This window comes from Marmota monax, unplaced genomic scaffold (assembly GCF_021218885.2).
Source record: "Marmota monax isolate L192 unplaced genomic scaffold, Marmota_monax_Labrador192_F-V1.1 WCK01_AAM20220418_F8-fsc00109, whole genome shotgun sequence".
NCBI lineage: Eukaryota > Metazoa > Chordata > Mammalia > Rodentia > Sciuridae > Marmota > Marmota monax.
In genome coordinates, this window is record NW_026695229.1 from 1,333,869 (window position 1) to 1,348,825 (window position 14,957).

General features: G+C 51.1%; 1 protein-coding gene across 1 annotated transcript in view; it reads right to left on the bottom strand.

Annotated features, from left to right (window-relative positions):
• The window catches only part of Adcy1 (adenylate cyclase 1), a 153,124-nt gene extending 142,274 nt beyond the window's left edge, over positions 1-10,850 (bottom strand). Inside the window, exon 1 of the mRNA XM_046437829.2 lies at positions 10,212-10,850. Coding sequence (XP_046293785.1) covers positions 10,212-10,850 — 639 coding nt within the window. The remainder of the gene's footprint in view (positions 1-10,211) is intronic.
• Positions 10,851-14,957: the final 4,107 nt, after the last annotated feature.

A 14,957-nucleotide genomic window follows, 5' to 3' on the forward strand; every position in this document is an offset into this window, starting at 1 on the left:
TCCGCCCTCCAGGAGGTAAACTCCCTACTCCCTAAGTGTGGGCTGGGCACACTGCTTCCTCTCAAAGAGCATGATGTGGAAAAGAAAGATAAAAATGGAGCACTTCAGGGTGTGGAGAAGCCTGGCAGCAATCATAGCAGCTCAATGGTGACAAGTCACATTGACAGATGTGGAAGTGGCACGGTATGATGAGGGCACTCCCCTCCCAGGGCTTCCTGCAGAAAACCCAGCACCCCAGAATAAACATGAGAAGACAAACCACCAGACATGGAATAGCTACTGGATAGAGAACCCTCAAAGTCACTGCACTAGCACCTGGGGCAGCCTTGAGATGTCCCACAGTCCCTGAAGCAAAGACCTGTCCCAACCTGACATCATTATCTCACACTCCCTGGTACCTACCCATGAGACCCTATCCACATCCAGGAGCAGGTGCCACTGCCCAGTCCAGAACCTGTGAGTCCCTTGACCTCCCTCTCTATCACCTCACTTTCATCAATTCCTGCCTGAGGGCCCCAAGCCACCCACTTCTCTACCCCCACACTGGCCAGCACAACCCACACTGGGATGCAACTGGATGGAGTCTGCTTGACAAAAGATCCTCTGGGCAGAGCCCTACATCCCTGGCATGCTGGAGATTGTCAAGAACTAAGCTCACCCTTTCTCTGCCCACCATGCTCCACACAGGTATTCAAGCTTGTGAACATGCATGAGTCCATGTCCTGCTCTACATACGCCACCATGTGTTCAGCACATGGTGCTAGGCAGATCATACTCTCAAGACCTCTCCCCTTGCTGCAGCCTGTCTGCAGGTTTCCCTCCTTCACTTAGTGACCTCCTGATCCTTGGATTGGGCTGGGTAGTCCTCTCTCATCTTGTAGTATCCCCATTTAACATTACCCTACTCAATATGCAAACCTCACCATTGAACCTGCTCCAGTTTCAACCCATAGCTGCCTGGGCTACACTCACTTTGGACATGGAGCCTGGGCAGCATATGCAACACTGTGGGGATGAAGAAACCAATGGGGGCTGACCCAGACCAGCTTCTGCCAGAAAAGCATATGCAGGCAGGACACAAGACCCTGATCCAGGAAGTGCTTTCTCACATCAGCACACAGGGCTTTAGCCACCTCCAGAGAAGAGGCTGATCCTGCACACTGCTCCCCACACTACACTGGACACATTCTCATCACAAATACACTGACTGCCATCAGTTTTTCCCAGACTCGTGGGCATCTGGTTGGTGGGGTCAGCCCCACCTCATCCACAGGCCCCTCAGTCCTGCCTATGGGCACCCATCAATGGCTGGGTGGAAAATGTAGTGTTATTTTCTTTGAACAGTAGCTGCTTTTGCAACATCATGCACAAGTATGTTTTTAAATTAACCTAATTGCTTGCTAGTTGTCTGTTTTTGAATTAATAAGTGTTTTAGAATTAGCATCATTTGAGAGAGGTTTGGCAGAATGCTGATCACTGCTGGAGCTGGTGACAAGTACTCAAGGAATCACCTGCCCATCTCTCTACTTTTGGGTATGTTTGAATTTCCCATAATAAAAATAAAATAAAAACAAGTTTAATAACAGGAAGGAAGGAAGGAAGGAAGGATGGTAGGGAGGGAGGGAGGGAAAATCTGGGGAGTCTCCAGAGAGCTTCTGTCCACGAGTTTCTGCCTTGTGAAGAAATGGATTCTCACAGAGCTGGGGAAACAGGCACTATGTTTCTTGTATAACCCTGGCCCCCCAAGGCCAAGGGAGTCCCAGGTGTTATGGTCCCACGCAGGAGCTGTACTTGCCACCTGCTCCCTCACAGTGCCCCTCTCTCCTCGCACATCATGTACACCTATGTTTTTAACTAAGGAGAGAGAGAGGAAAAGGTGTACATGTGCACAGTGGCTCAGGCATCTTAGGAAAGTTAAGAACTAAAGGCAGAGACTCAGATCTGAGGCCCTAAGCAGTGAGCATCCCAGGACAGTTCCTAGCAGAGACAAGCAGCTCACCCCAGAGCTCAACACACATATTCCCAGAGGACCAACTGAGCCTTGCAGAGAGGATAACTCTGGCTCAAGCTCACCCACCAGGCCTTCAGACAGTCCCACTTCAGACATGTCCCCACCCCCATCCATAGCATCTGTGATGTCTCCACACCCCAACCCCTTCAAATACCTGGACACCAACAGTGGCCCTGTGCATTGCTGACCTTTGAACAAACTATACCCAAGATATGACCACTCCACAGGGTCCCATCAGGGAAAAGACCCTACTACCCAGCACCCAGCTCATGATCAGTGCTCAGGAAACATTTGTGATGTCCAAAAGTGGAGATTAAAAAAAAAATAAGTAAACATCAAAGATATTTTCAAACCTACAAGATAAACCAATGATTCCTAAATCGTGATCATTCAGTTCATTGTTCACACAGCAGGGCACACAGAATTGGAGAAAATAGCTGTCATGGAAAACAAGTTCAAGGAGCCAGTTGTTCAGATCCTTCACTTTGATTTAGGAAGGCAACAAGTTTTCTTAACAGGAGGTTATTTCTCTTCTAAGACAGATGCAGGCAAAAGCACCAAGAGAAATACACTAACCATCTCCAAGAATAGCATCACCAGGCTCGTTCCAGCACAGGCTCCCCAGGCTGGCAGGTGCACAGTGCACACCTACAGTGACCACTCAGAATGCTCACTGCTGCAAGTTCCCTTAAGGAGCAGGATGTTTTGGAGTGGCTGCCCAACTCCCAATGCATACCTTCAACTGCTGAGTCTCAAACTTTCCACTGCCCTCCCAAGAAGACTCAGATGTCCACTTGCTATGATAACACTATTTCCAAGGATTGGATGTTAGAGCTAAGAAAACCCACAGGCACCCCACAGGCTGAGAAGCAGCCCTCCTGATGGTATAGGCAGGCAGACAGATAGATGTCCCACAGTGATTCTTCTCTTGGAAAGGCTGAATGCCAACCACAGGCTAAGACCTCTAGACCCAACTTTGTACAAACAGGTACTTTGGGACAGGGAGGTACCTTCCAAAGAATGCGGCATTATACAGATTTACCAAGATAGACCAGGGCCTGCTGCAAGGAAAGAGCAGAGTCAAGAGGTCAAGAAGGCCATAAGGACTGTTGAACAGAGCTAGCCTACGGACCACAGCCAGGATCCGACAGCAAAAAGTGGCCAGGCATGCTAACTCAGTCAGGGCACTACCATGACCTGGCCATCCTCCTTGCCCCACGTGTATATCCCACATCTCCATCCTTGGCCATGTGGTCCCTTGAGCCCCACAGACCACTAGGTGAGCAACAATATCCCATCTATCAGAAACATCAAAGCTTCAGGGGTCAAAGCAGTGGGTATGCACCATACACAGCATGTGAAATGACATCAATCAGATGAACCACACTGCTAAGAAAAGGGCACTGAGGTGGCCAAGCACCAGGGAGGGAGTTGGGCCAGCCAAGCACCATGCATATGTATGTGCATGAGCACTGTCTCAGACTGGGCCACTTATGAAGGCTGGAGAATCTACTTGGAGAGGGGAACACTGTACTCTGAGAAAAGGGTTGGTCTGTATTTTAGAGTGAAAACAAAAGTTGTGTTCAGATTCAAAATGTGCTACCAGGGAAGAATTTCTCCTCTGCAGGGCTCAGAGGATGGGATAGAACTCCTGATACATCTAGGGACCCTATTACACCACGGGTGGCTTCCTATCCATCTATCCCTGGGGTCCCCTGAATGTTACCAAGTGTTCTGCACACATGTGCACACACAATTATACATGCATGAATGCATGCACACAAAACACACACAAATATGTGAACACATGGACATGGCTATGCAGAGACACACATGAACATGCACCCATGTACATTTCAATGTGTAAATAAGCAGGCACATGCATGAGCACACATGCACACACACAAACACACATGCACACGCACATGCACACAGGTACCACATAGGGCACCACCCCAAGCACTGCATCCAGGCTCTGCAAAATCATTTCAAGGCTTGGGAATCAGGTAGTACAACCCTCCCTCAACTCTGAGCTTTCTTCTCAGCCTTGATAAAAGGTGGGGCAAATACCCAGCTAGAGATCAAAGCAGGCCCTGCTTCCATCCAACCCAGGGAGAAGATCATCAGGCTCTGTGCTGCCTTCAGGACAAAGCCAGAGCTCGCCCCGTAGGTTGGCCCCCATTCTCTTCCTGAGACTTGTGTGTCTGCACAGCACATGGGAAGGACAAGGTGGGGCCTTTTTGGTTAAGAACACATAGGCTGCTGGTGCCCATCTGAGAAGAAAGTACAGGAAGATGATGAGTTTAAAAGGACAGGGGAAGAAGCCCAGGGAAGGAGGAGGACAGGAGAAACAAAAGGACCTCACACAACTGAAGGGACTACTGCCATGGATGGGCTGGGGGAGACAGAGAAGGCAGGCTCACCTTGGCCTAGGTCAAGTAGTAGGAGGTCCCACTCCCTTCCCCACCTAGGGCTCTGGGGTCCTACCCCTAGTTACTGTCCCCATGGCCCTCAAGTCTCACCTGGACATACCCAATCTCCTTGATCCAGGAAAGGACTGAGCTTTGTATCCTTGCTCTATAGACCCTGGGTTGCCCAAGGTCATGGAATTGGAGGTAAAGGAGGTAGGCCTCAGCTGGGTTCTCTGCCCAGGAACTACTGAGACTAGAGGCATATAGCACCCTTTGGGGGGTGCTGCATCTCTTTTAGAGATAAAGGTGGAGCATCTCCCCCCAAAAGAGGTGCACATTAGCCAGGTGTGGTGGTGCACACCTGTAATCCCAGATACTTGGGAGGCTGAGGCAGAGGGATTCCAAATTATAAGCCAGGCTGGACAACTTAGCAGGATTCTATCTCAAAATAAAAAGGGCTGGGGATGCACCTCAGTGGCAGAGCACTTGCCTTGATTGCGTGAGGTCCTGTGTTCAATTCCCAGCACCACATACACACACAAAAAGAGGTGCATATCAATAAAAGTGTGGTATATGAAAAGGAATGAGTGTAAGTGTGCAGGTAGGTATGTTTATGTGGATGTATGAATGTATGTGTGCAAATGTGTGTTAGTTTATGAGTGTGCTTGTGTGTGCATAAGTGTTGTGAGATCATAAGTGCATGAGTGTGTGTGTATATTTATGCATGTACATGTAAATGTGTACAAGTGTGAAAATGAGTGTAAATGCACACAGGTGCTTGTGTGGGTATGTGCATCAAGTGTTATGAGTGTGTGAATATGCATTGGTGTGTGTGCTTAGGGTTTGTGAGTACACGTGTGTGTAAGTGTAAGACTGAGTTTGAGAGTGCATGTATGGGAGTTTGTGTGGATGCCGGTGGGTTTGTAAAAGTGTAAAGTATATGAGTGTGACTATTGTGTGAGCATATGTGCACATGCATGAGTGTGTATGTAAGTGTAAGAATGACTGACTTGTGTGTGTGTGTGTGTATGTGTGTGTATATATATATATATATATATACATATATATATATAAGTGTCTGTGTGGGAATGGGTGTGGTAGGGTGGATGGGTAGACATGTGTGCATGTGTGTGAGAGCATGAAGGAGTGGAACAGACATGATTCACATCCTCAGCCAGCGTAAAGCAGCATCCTGCAGAGCAGAATACTCTGCCCCTTACCTCATTCAGACCTTAAGATAAACAGAAGCCTGTGGCTGTGAGAACAGGTTCTCCCCTAAGAAAAGCTACACTGCTCTTCCTGTCCACACTGGGGCCCTGCCACTGCAGCCTCCCATGCTACCTGGCTGGCTGGAAAAGGGCCAGCCTGACAGGATGGACACACACAGGCTCTCTCCATGGGGACACCACCTCCATTAGAGCCATATGGCCCACTCTAACTGTGCTGTCCTACTCCTGCCGTTACAGTTGATAAAGAACAGACAGAGGACTGCTATCTGCATCATGGGGTCTCTCCTAGCATGTGATCTAGACCAGCTTCACTCTGACGCTTGACAGTTCAGGTTCACTAAATCAAACTAGCAGGTCACCAGCTAGGAACAGCTGCTGAGAGTAAGTGGCATGGCTGCTCCCCTGCCACTGAGCCCCGATGGCACAGGCAAGAGGAAGAATGCCCGCCACACAATCCACATACAGTATCTGGAAGATGCATCTGTCCTACAAACCTGCAGAATGAACAACTGTTCCCACTGACAGTGGAGGAAACTGAAGCAGGGGGATCATCCTGTGCCCCAGGTCACACTGCTACACCAACACCCCTGAAGTGCAGGGGTGTTGCACTTGCCCACCTGTCTATCAACATCTGAGCCACCCGGCTCCACCCCTGCAGGAACCTATCAAGCCAGGGAGCTCAGCCCTGGCCCTCTATCCCTCAGAGACAGGAAAGGGACAGCATCCAAAACCATGGTAAGCCCCAAAAAGGGAATGCTGATAGCTCTGATGGCAGGCAGGGATGGGGTCATGCAGACATCTGTGATAATGTGGTTTCTTTTATTCTGCCTGTGGTTAGGAACTCAGCAGAAACCAAAATATATTCCCTTTGTAATGAAAGGTAACCATATTGACACATATTGTGTACAAGGCAATAGACCTCTGCCACTTCAAAAATAAAAAAATAATAGCAGTAATCCTGACTCACAGCAGACAAAAAGCAAGCATTTGGGGGAGGTGCAGAGCAAGGTAGCACAGGGAGGAAGCTCAGAGCTGGGAGAGGCGGGGTCTGCCTTCTTTGCTCTACACACAGGAGTGGGCAGGGCAGGAGAAGGACCACTGAGGGAAGGGACCTTGAGCCAGTGAGCCCAGTACAGGGCACCATTCTCCCAAGGTTCCCTTTGCCCTTCACTAGTATTCCAGGGCAAGGACCTTTTCCAACACACTCCTGCTTTTTTTTCCCAACTCCCACCACTCCCTTGGTAACCCTGAACATGTCCACATCAAAGAGTCTGTCACCTCCTCCCTCAGAGACTTTATTAGTACCTAGAGTGAGGGGCATCATCAGAGGGCCCATCCCATTCCCACTTCTTGCCCACCCACAATGTCCCACAGCTCACAGGGTGCTTCATTCATCTCCAGCCAACTCCAACACTCTCCAGTCCACCTGGCCAGCCTTTTCCCATAAATGCTTTTAAACAGGATGCTATCAATTCCAACAGTAGCCCAATTAAACAAAACAAAAATGTATTTTGTTTAGGTACATGAATGACCTGAGAGCAAGGGACTGAAAGAGGGAAGAACTCAGGGCACAGTTAGGGCACTTCCTCTCTGCTGGGTCTCAGGGGGAATAAGGCCATTTCCCTAAAGACCTCTGTGCTCTCCAGGGCATCAGTATCAAGCACACCCTTTGGGGGAGGGGCTAGTACTAGCTACATGTGAATAGCCATGTACCTGGCTTCCACTTCTCTCCACCTCCCAGTGTCCTAGGGCTGGCCTGGGTTCTGTGTAAGAGGAACTAGATGCCCTAGAGCATAGGGGCCACATACTCAGAGCCTAGTCCACCAGAAGTGGCACAGGAATGCTGTAGGAGCTCCAGGAGCCTCCTTGCAGACAGGCAGTGACTGAAAAGAGACATGTTCCATTGCACAGAGCAGGGACTTGAATGAACCCAGGCCCTTGTGTAAAGTGCAGACTTTCTCCAGGCCTCTTCAGGGCTATTCTTGACAAGAAAGCACTTGGGTCTGAGATCCGGGGAAAGCACCTCTCTGCTAAGAACATTGACCTGACTCTGGAGACAGCTAGTGCTTTCCTGGTGCTTTCATGGGGCTCAGCACTAGCAACGCCCTGCTACATATGCAACAGGGACAACACCCCTCATTCTGTCCACCTTTCAGTCTCTTTGGGGGATCCACCCCTTGCCTGCATGGTTACTGCCTCCCTAGAGTTCACAGCTGAGAAGGAAGCACTGTCAGCAGGTGAGTGCACTGCAGGGTGACAGGCCCAATGGGAGGCAGCAGAAAAGCAGAGAGGAGGAGCAGAAATGCCATTGCTCCCTAATGCAAGTGCCACCTTTCTCCCTCATCTCAAGCACAAAGTTGCAGAGCTCATTAAGGACAGGCTTTACAGAAGAACTTTGAAGAAGACAAAAATCCCTGAGGGATCACCTAGCCCCTCCTCACTATAGGTTTCTCTGCATTGATCTCCACCTATTTGTCAATATCCTACCAACCTGTAGTGTGGTATACGAACATTCTTGAGGCCAAAATGATTAGAAGTGGCAGAAGATTTCCAATATGTGCTTTTCCACTATGGATTTTTCTCCTTGGCTACACTGCACTGCAGAGGGACTGCTATCCCTTTATATAGGTGGGGAAACCAAGACTTGGTGAGGGAGGGGTTTACATTGCCAGGGGAGCTAGTAGCCTGTATCTGCTAAGAATCCTTGCCCCCAGGATAGGCTTTCTCTTGCCCTCCCCCCAGAGTAACAGGGGCTCCTCTTACACCATGGGGAGGGGCAAAGACACTACTGTAGTCTCCCCTTCTCTTTTATAACCTTTTCTCTGAAAGGAATGCCTAGAGGCTGCAAGGGAAAATTCTTTTAAAAGGAAACAATTACACAGCCTTTTATGGCACCTGTTGACTCCCAGATGTGCACAAGGGAAGCATAGCCTGATGGGATCCCTGGTCCCCTTCCCACCTCCTAGCTTTCCTGGCATCTGTCCTCCCTCCCCCTCAGAATGGGGAGGTTATCTTGTGGATACAGTCTGGCTGTGAGGACCAGCATGAGGCTAAATAGAGGTAGAAGAGGGGCCAGGGAGTCATGGGAGGATCCTTCTGAGAATGGTCATAGAAAGCTCAGGCGCTGCCCAGAGGAGGCAGTAGAGGGGCATGCTGGAGAACCCTACCCCCACACACAACCCTATGGTTTTGTTCCTCTCTTTTCTGCCTTTCTCCTCCCCTTTTCTCTAACTCTGGTCCTCACCCCTACTTCTCCTTCTCCCACTCCCAACCCCCTCCTTGCCAGTTCTGCTCTACACATTCTCCCTTTTTCCTCCTGTGCTCTTTGCCATGGGTCTGAGCACATTCCAGTCTCTCTCTGACCTTAAATTGCAAGCCAGATGTGCCTGCCCTGTGCCTAGTTGTGCATCCCATGGCCCCTCTGCCCAAGTGTTGCCCCTCCTATCAGTGTCTTGGGTGTTGGTCTTCAGATCCTCTGGGTCTTTGGGGGATGATCCTGTTGGTCCCCCAGGCAATACTGTCTAACACACTATCTCACACACCTCCCCCACCACGTTATTCTTGCCCAATTTGGAATTTCCCTCTGTCAAGCTTCCCCTTTGCCCCCCCCTTCTCTCCCCATCTGCCCCCCCAACACACAGCCACGTTCTTTCCTTAGAGGGGATCCCCAACCCATCTGGTTCACACCACCCTCCTGCTAAACTGCAGTCAGAGACAAAAACAAAACCATCCCTCTGCACCAAGTGGTGTGGGCACCAGGGAAAGCTCCCCATATCCCTGGGAGCAAACTCGCTTGGTCCATCTCCCATCAGGGTGGGGTGGCCTGATAGAAACAGACGCTTTCAGAGTCCAGAGGAGCCCGCAGGAGTCAGACGTCCTGCGTCCTTGTCCTTGCAACCACCACTCCCGCCAAGCTGGGAAGACAGTGACAAAGTTCCAGCGTTGCGGAGCCAGGGTCAGGGCGATAGTGGAGTGGGGCGGGAGGAACTGGAGGTGTGTGACCTTGGCAAAACCCTGCTCCTTTTGGACCATGGCGGGTCCACACGGGACGACAAAGCCCCCCCCCCCTTCTACCCCGGGTCCTCAGGGATGAGAGGTGAGCCCCAAACGCGCTCCAGGCAAGCGAGGGAGGAGCCTCGGGCTGCACTCCAAAGGAGGAGCCCGGCCTGGAGCCCGCGCCCCTTCCCACTTTCACCCTCTGTAAGGATGGGTTTAGTGAAACAGTAGTGAATCCTACTCTTGCCCCTCCTGAACGCTCACCATCCGCCCGACCTTGGCCAATCCTCCCCTTCTCCACACCTGTCTCGCGTCTCCACATCGCACGCCCAGAGCCGCTTTGTGGACGCTATCTCGGGAAAAAGCCCGGGCTAAGTGCTAGTCCCTACTGCGTCCCCAGCTTGTTGAGTGACCTTGAACAACCACCCCCCATTTAGCACCTCAGTTTCCCCACCCGCCGGGTAGGAAAAAGCGCGCCCAACTCTGGGCACTCCCAGTCCCGCTAGGCAGGTGTGTCTCAGACCAAAAGGAAAACGAGGGAGGGGGGCGCGTGGCAGCACTTACCGTCCTCCAGAGACGCGGGCGCTTGGCGGGGACCAAGGTGGCTGTGACCAGTAAGTGCGAGGCAGCCACCACGAGCCCAAAGCCGATGGCCAGCAGGCTGCGCACGGGCAGCAAGGCATAGGAAACGAAGGTGACCAAAAGGAGCTGCCAAACCCCCTGTTCCGCGGCGGCTGACCCCGCAGCCGCCCCGGCAGAGCCCCTGGCGGGGCCGCCCAGCGCGAAGGGGCAGCACAGCAGCGCGAAGGTGAGACTGAAGAGCAGCGCCAGCTGACCGACCTGCTGTAGCTGGGGCACCTGCAGGGACCGGACATTGGTGACCACGAGCAGCGCCAGGAAGAGGACGCAGTGCACCGGGTGCGACCCTTTGGTCAGGCCGGGCGCGGGCCCCGGCGCACCTAGCAGCTCGACCAGTGCCAGCGCGCCCGCCAGCAGGCTAAGCACAGCCAGCGCCTTCAGCGTGGCTGCCTGCTCCAGCCGCAGAGTGTAGCAGCGGAACAGCGCCTCCAGCTCGGGGCACGCGAACTCCTCGCCGCACGCCCGGAGCCCGCGCCGGCCGCCCGGCCCGGCCGCCCGCTCGGCGCCCCCGGGCTCGCCCGCGCCGCCTCCGCCGCCGCCTTGGCCGCGCGGCGCCCCCGCCATCTCAGCGCCATGCAGCGGCAGCGGCTACGGGCGCGCCCCTCGCCGGCCCGGGGCGCCGGGGCGCGGGCGGCGGCGCCTGGGCGGGCGGGCGGCGGGCGGCTAGGCGCCGGGGCGCGGGGCGGGCGGAGTTGGGGCGCCGGCTGCCCAGCGCGCGCGCCCCGAGCGCGTCCCCTCCCGCCCGCCGCGCCTGCGCACTGGCGCCCGCCCGCGCCCCGGCCGCGGTCCTCCGAGGCGACCGCGCTGCGACAGCCGAGCCCCGGGAGCAGCGGTCCTGGATGCGCACGGCCCGCGTCCCAACTCAGCGCCCCACGTCCCCGCCCGTCAAAGGGGTCGCGTGACCTTGGCACCTCCCTTATCCCTCTGAGCCTCAGTTTCCCCACTCGTGCACAGTAGAACCCACCCCCTGGGAGTCTTTTGGAACGCTAAAAACGCTGAAATTTCTCGTGGTAGGAGAGGTAGTCTTGCCAAATGTGTTCCCCCTCCCCAAATAAAAACAGGTCACTCGAAAAGAGCCGGGGCTCGGGCTGTGGACCCAGAGTCATGGCCGGGTGTAACCAAAAAGAACCGCTTCCCCACCCCATCCCAGAGCGGAGAGGAGAGTGGCAGTGGCCTATGGCATTCGAACCCGGGCCCCTCAGTCCGCACGCGGGGATCTTTTATGGAGGATCCTTCCAGGGCTCCTCTGGGTGTGCGGGAGCGGGCAGGAGCTGCAGGCGGGGAGGTGTGGGGAGGGGCTGGATGAAATTCCAGAGGCAGAACCCCTGGGGTTCCGCCTGAGGGGTCATTTCTATTGCTGAACTAAGCCAGAATAGGGTCCTGGCACTGCTCTGTCCAGGGTACACGATGTGAGGTGTAGGTGCAGGGGTTAGGGGAGAGATTACAGATGAGACAGCGGTGCTGTTTGCCCTAAGGACAAGGTGGATGCCCAAATGAGGGAGAGATACTTTCTATTTTCAGAAGGGTAAGTGGTAGGGAGAGTCCCACTAGCGCATGGGGTTACATTTACTGGAGGTGAGAGAACTTTGTGCTGATACTTCAGGATGGGGCCCTAGGGTCGTTAATTCTGTCCTCCTTTAGCGAAAATCCCAGGTAATTGCCCCCTCTACGATCATGCGGATAAACCAAGAACTAAGAGTTCCATGAAATAATGGATAAAAAAAATGTGGCATATATACACAATGGAATATTACTCAGCACTAAAAATAATAAGATCATGGCATTTGCAGGGAAATGGATGGCATTAGAGCAGATTATGCTAGTGAAGTTAGCCAATCCTCAAAAAACAAATGCCGAATGTCTTCTCTGATATGGGGGGGGGGGGGTGACTCAAAATGGGGAAAAGAGGAAGAGCATGGGAAGAAGATTACCTCTAGTAGGGAAGAGGGGTGGGAGGGAAAGGGAGGGAGAAAGGGAATTGCATGGATGGTGGAAGGAGACCCTCACTGTTATACAAAATACATGTATGAATACTTGAGAAAAAAAAGAATGGCATTACCCTAGATTAGGTAGAGAGAAGTGATGGGGGGAGGGGAGGGTTTGGGGAGATAGGAAGGATAGTAGAATGAAACAGACATTATTATTACTGTGTGTATATATGTGATATGTGACTGCATGACCAATGTGATAAAAAAAAAAAAGAAGAAGAAGAAAGAAAGAAAGAAATACTGGTAACCAGAAGAGGTTAAGCACACTTCAGGAGGCACCATACAGAAACTCTGATTTAATTGATTCTGTCCAGGTATTGGTCTATTTTAGAAGATCCCAGAATTCTAATAGCTTGGAATCCACTGCCCACATTCTGTTATATGGGCCCAAGGATTAGAATTGGTGTTTCCATTTTCTTTGGCACTAGTATTAGCTTGAGCTCCATGAATTGCCATTTTTGTAAAAGGTTCAACATGGTCACCTATCAACTTTCTTTTCACCTGCTTCTACCAGAGAGTTGAGGATAATGATGCCTCATGGTCTTTGCCTAAAGTAGGAGCATGTTCCCAACCCATCTACCCAATAGCTCATACCTAAGGCCTTCAGGAAACACTTGGTGACCAGCTAGTTCTGCTTTCTGGAATGACTCCTCAGCAGGTGACCTTCTCTGGAAAGCCTTCCTGGCCCTGTGAAGCACCCACAGTCCCTACCCTTCCATGAAGTTTCACAACTACCACTCTGTAACCTCATTTTGTGGTCATTTGTCCTCCCCTCTTTGGGGTACAGCCTGTGGAGGGTAGCAACTGACACTGGGGAAATGACCTGGCCCACTTGAAAAAGCACCATTTTCATCACCTCGTCCCAAATAGCAAAATTTACAAAATTGTTCAAGTATCAAAGTACATATTCTCTTGTTAAATGGTGTGGTTTGATATTTTAATGATTTTTTAAAAGCAAAGCTGAATAATGTCCAAAGATGATCAAATTACATGAAAATGAGAGAAGTGCGATAAAGTTATCTGGGTACAAATTTCATAGATCAGTAGTACCCTCTTGCACCTGTTGGTTCTTACCTCTTTCCTTATTCAAAAAATTTATTTGGTAAAAAGAAAAATAAAAGTTTCTTTGGTAGGGTTGGCATCAGCTGCCATCCAGAAAGCCTGAAAGGATTTATATTCAAGTTTGAGAAAAAGGTTGCCCAAGGGTACAATACCCTTTGCTCACTGCCACACATGCCAGTCTTTAAATAAAGTATCCAGGGCTACAGGGTACCAAGTTGCTTCTTCATCATTCTCATACCTGTTGTACCATTGACCTCTATGGTGTCTTGGAAAGAAACTTTTATCACCCCCATTTTGTTAACGAAGAGTCAAAGACATAGAGATGTTTGGGAGATGGCCACAAGTCACAAAAGGGACATGCCAGAGTCTGGCCAAAGAATAGAACTCCTCACTCCAACCCCTTTTGTTAAATCTCAGGAGGGACAAGAACTCACAGTTGTTTTTGTTGGTGTGGACTTGTATGCAGAAGTTTTTAATACTCTCTTCCCCATTTACCAGGTTGGAAGGTAAAAACTTTCAAATGGACACTTTGCAACCAGGAACAACAGGAAAGTTAATGTTCAGTATAGTGAAATGTTACACCCTGTACTCTTGGTGGGTATAACAGGTCAAGTTGCATCTCCTCCAAAATTCATACGATGAAGTTAACCTCCAGCACCTCAGAATGTGGCCTTACCTGAAAATAGGGTCATTGCTGATATAATTAGTTAAGAGGAAGCTGTGCTAGATTGCAGGAGGCCCCCCTCCAATATGATTGATGTCCTTATAAAAATGGGAAATCTGGACACTGACCGCCTCCAGAACTGCGAGGCAGCTCTGTGGGTGAAGCTGCCCGGTCTGTGGTGCTTTGTTAAGGGATGCTGACAATTATTACACTTGCATGTGGTCTGTCCTGGATCATGTTCCATGCTGCAGTGAGTACATATTGAACAATAGCCAAGGGGATTTGAGAATCATGGTGAGAAATTCTGTTCTTCTGGGGAGCACCTGCCTCCCTCATCATAAGTCAGCGCCGTCAGCCACTTGGTGTGCACATGCCTGTGAGGGCCAGCATCTGTTACCTCTGCGTCACCACAGCATACACTTTCCTCCTAATAAAAACAAACACATGCCGGGTGTGGTGGTGCCTGCCTATAATCCCAGCGGCTCAGGAGGCTGAGGCAGGATGATCATGAGTTTAAAGCCAACCTCAGCAAAAGCAAGGAGCTAAGCAATTCAGTGAGACCCTATCTCTAAATAAAATACAAAATATGACTGGGGATGTGGCTCAGTAGTCGAGTGCCTCTGAATTCAATCCCCAGTATCTCCCTCAAAAAGGGGGTGGGGACAATTTGGGCACCCTTGTTCACATGAAGGCGGCTGGGATTCAAAATCTTGTTTCATGTTAGTACAGGGAGCTGCTGCCCTCTTTGAGGGCTTTTTGAGCAATAATGCCACTGGACATCCCTTTGCTTTTCACCATTTAGTAATTAATCTCTCCTGTCTATCTTTGTATTGAAAGCCTCACCACTGCAGAGGGCCCTGGCCTTTGAAGAAACTAAATGAATTGCAGCATCATGGGGGTGATGCTGAGTGGGTTCAACCTGGAGCCTCAGCCCATCTGACCCAGATTCAGCACACA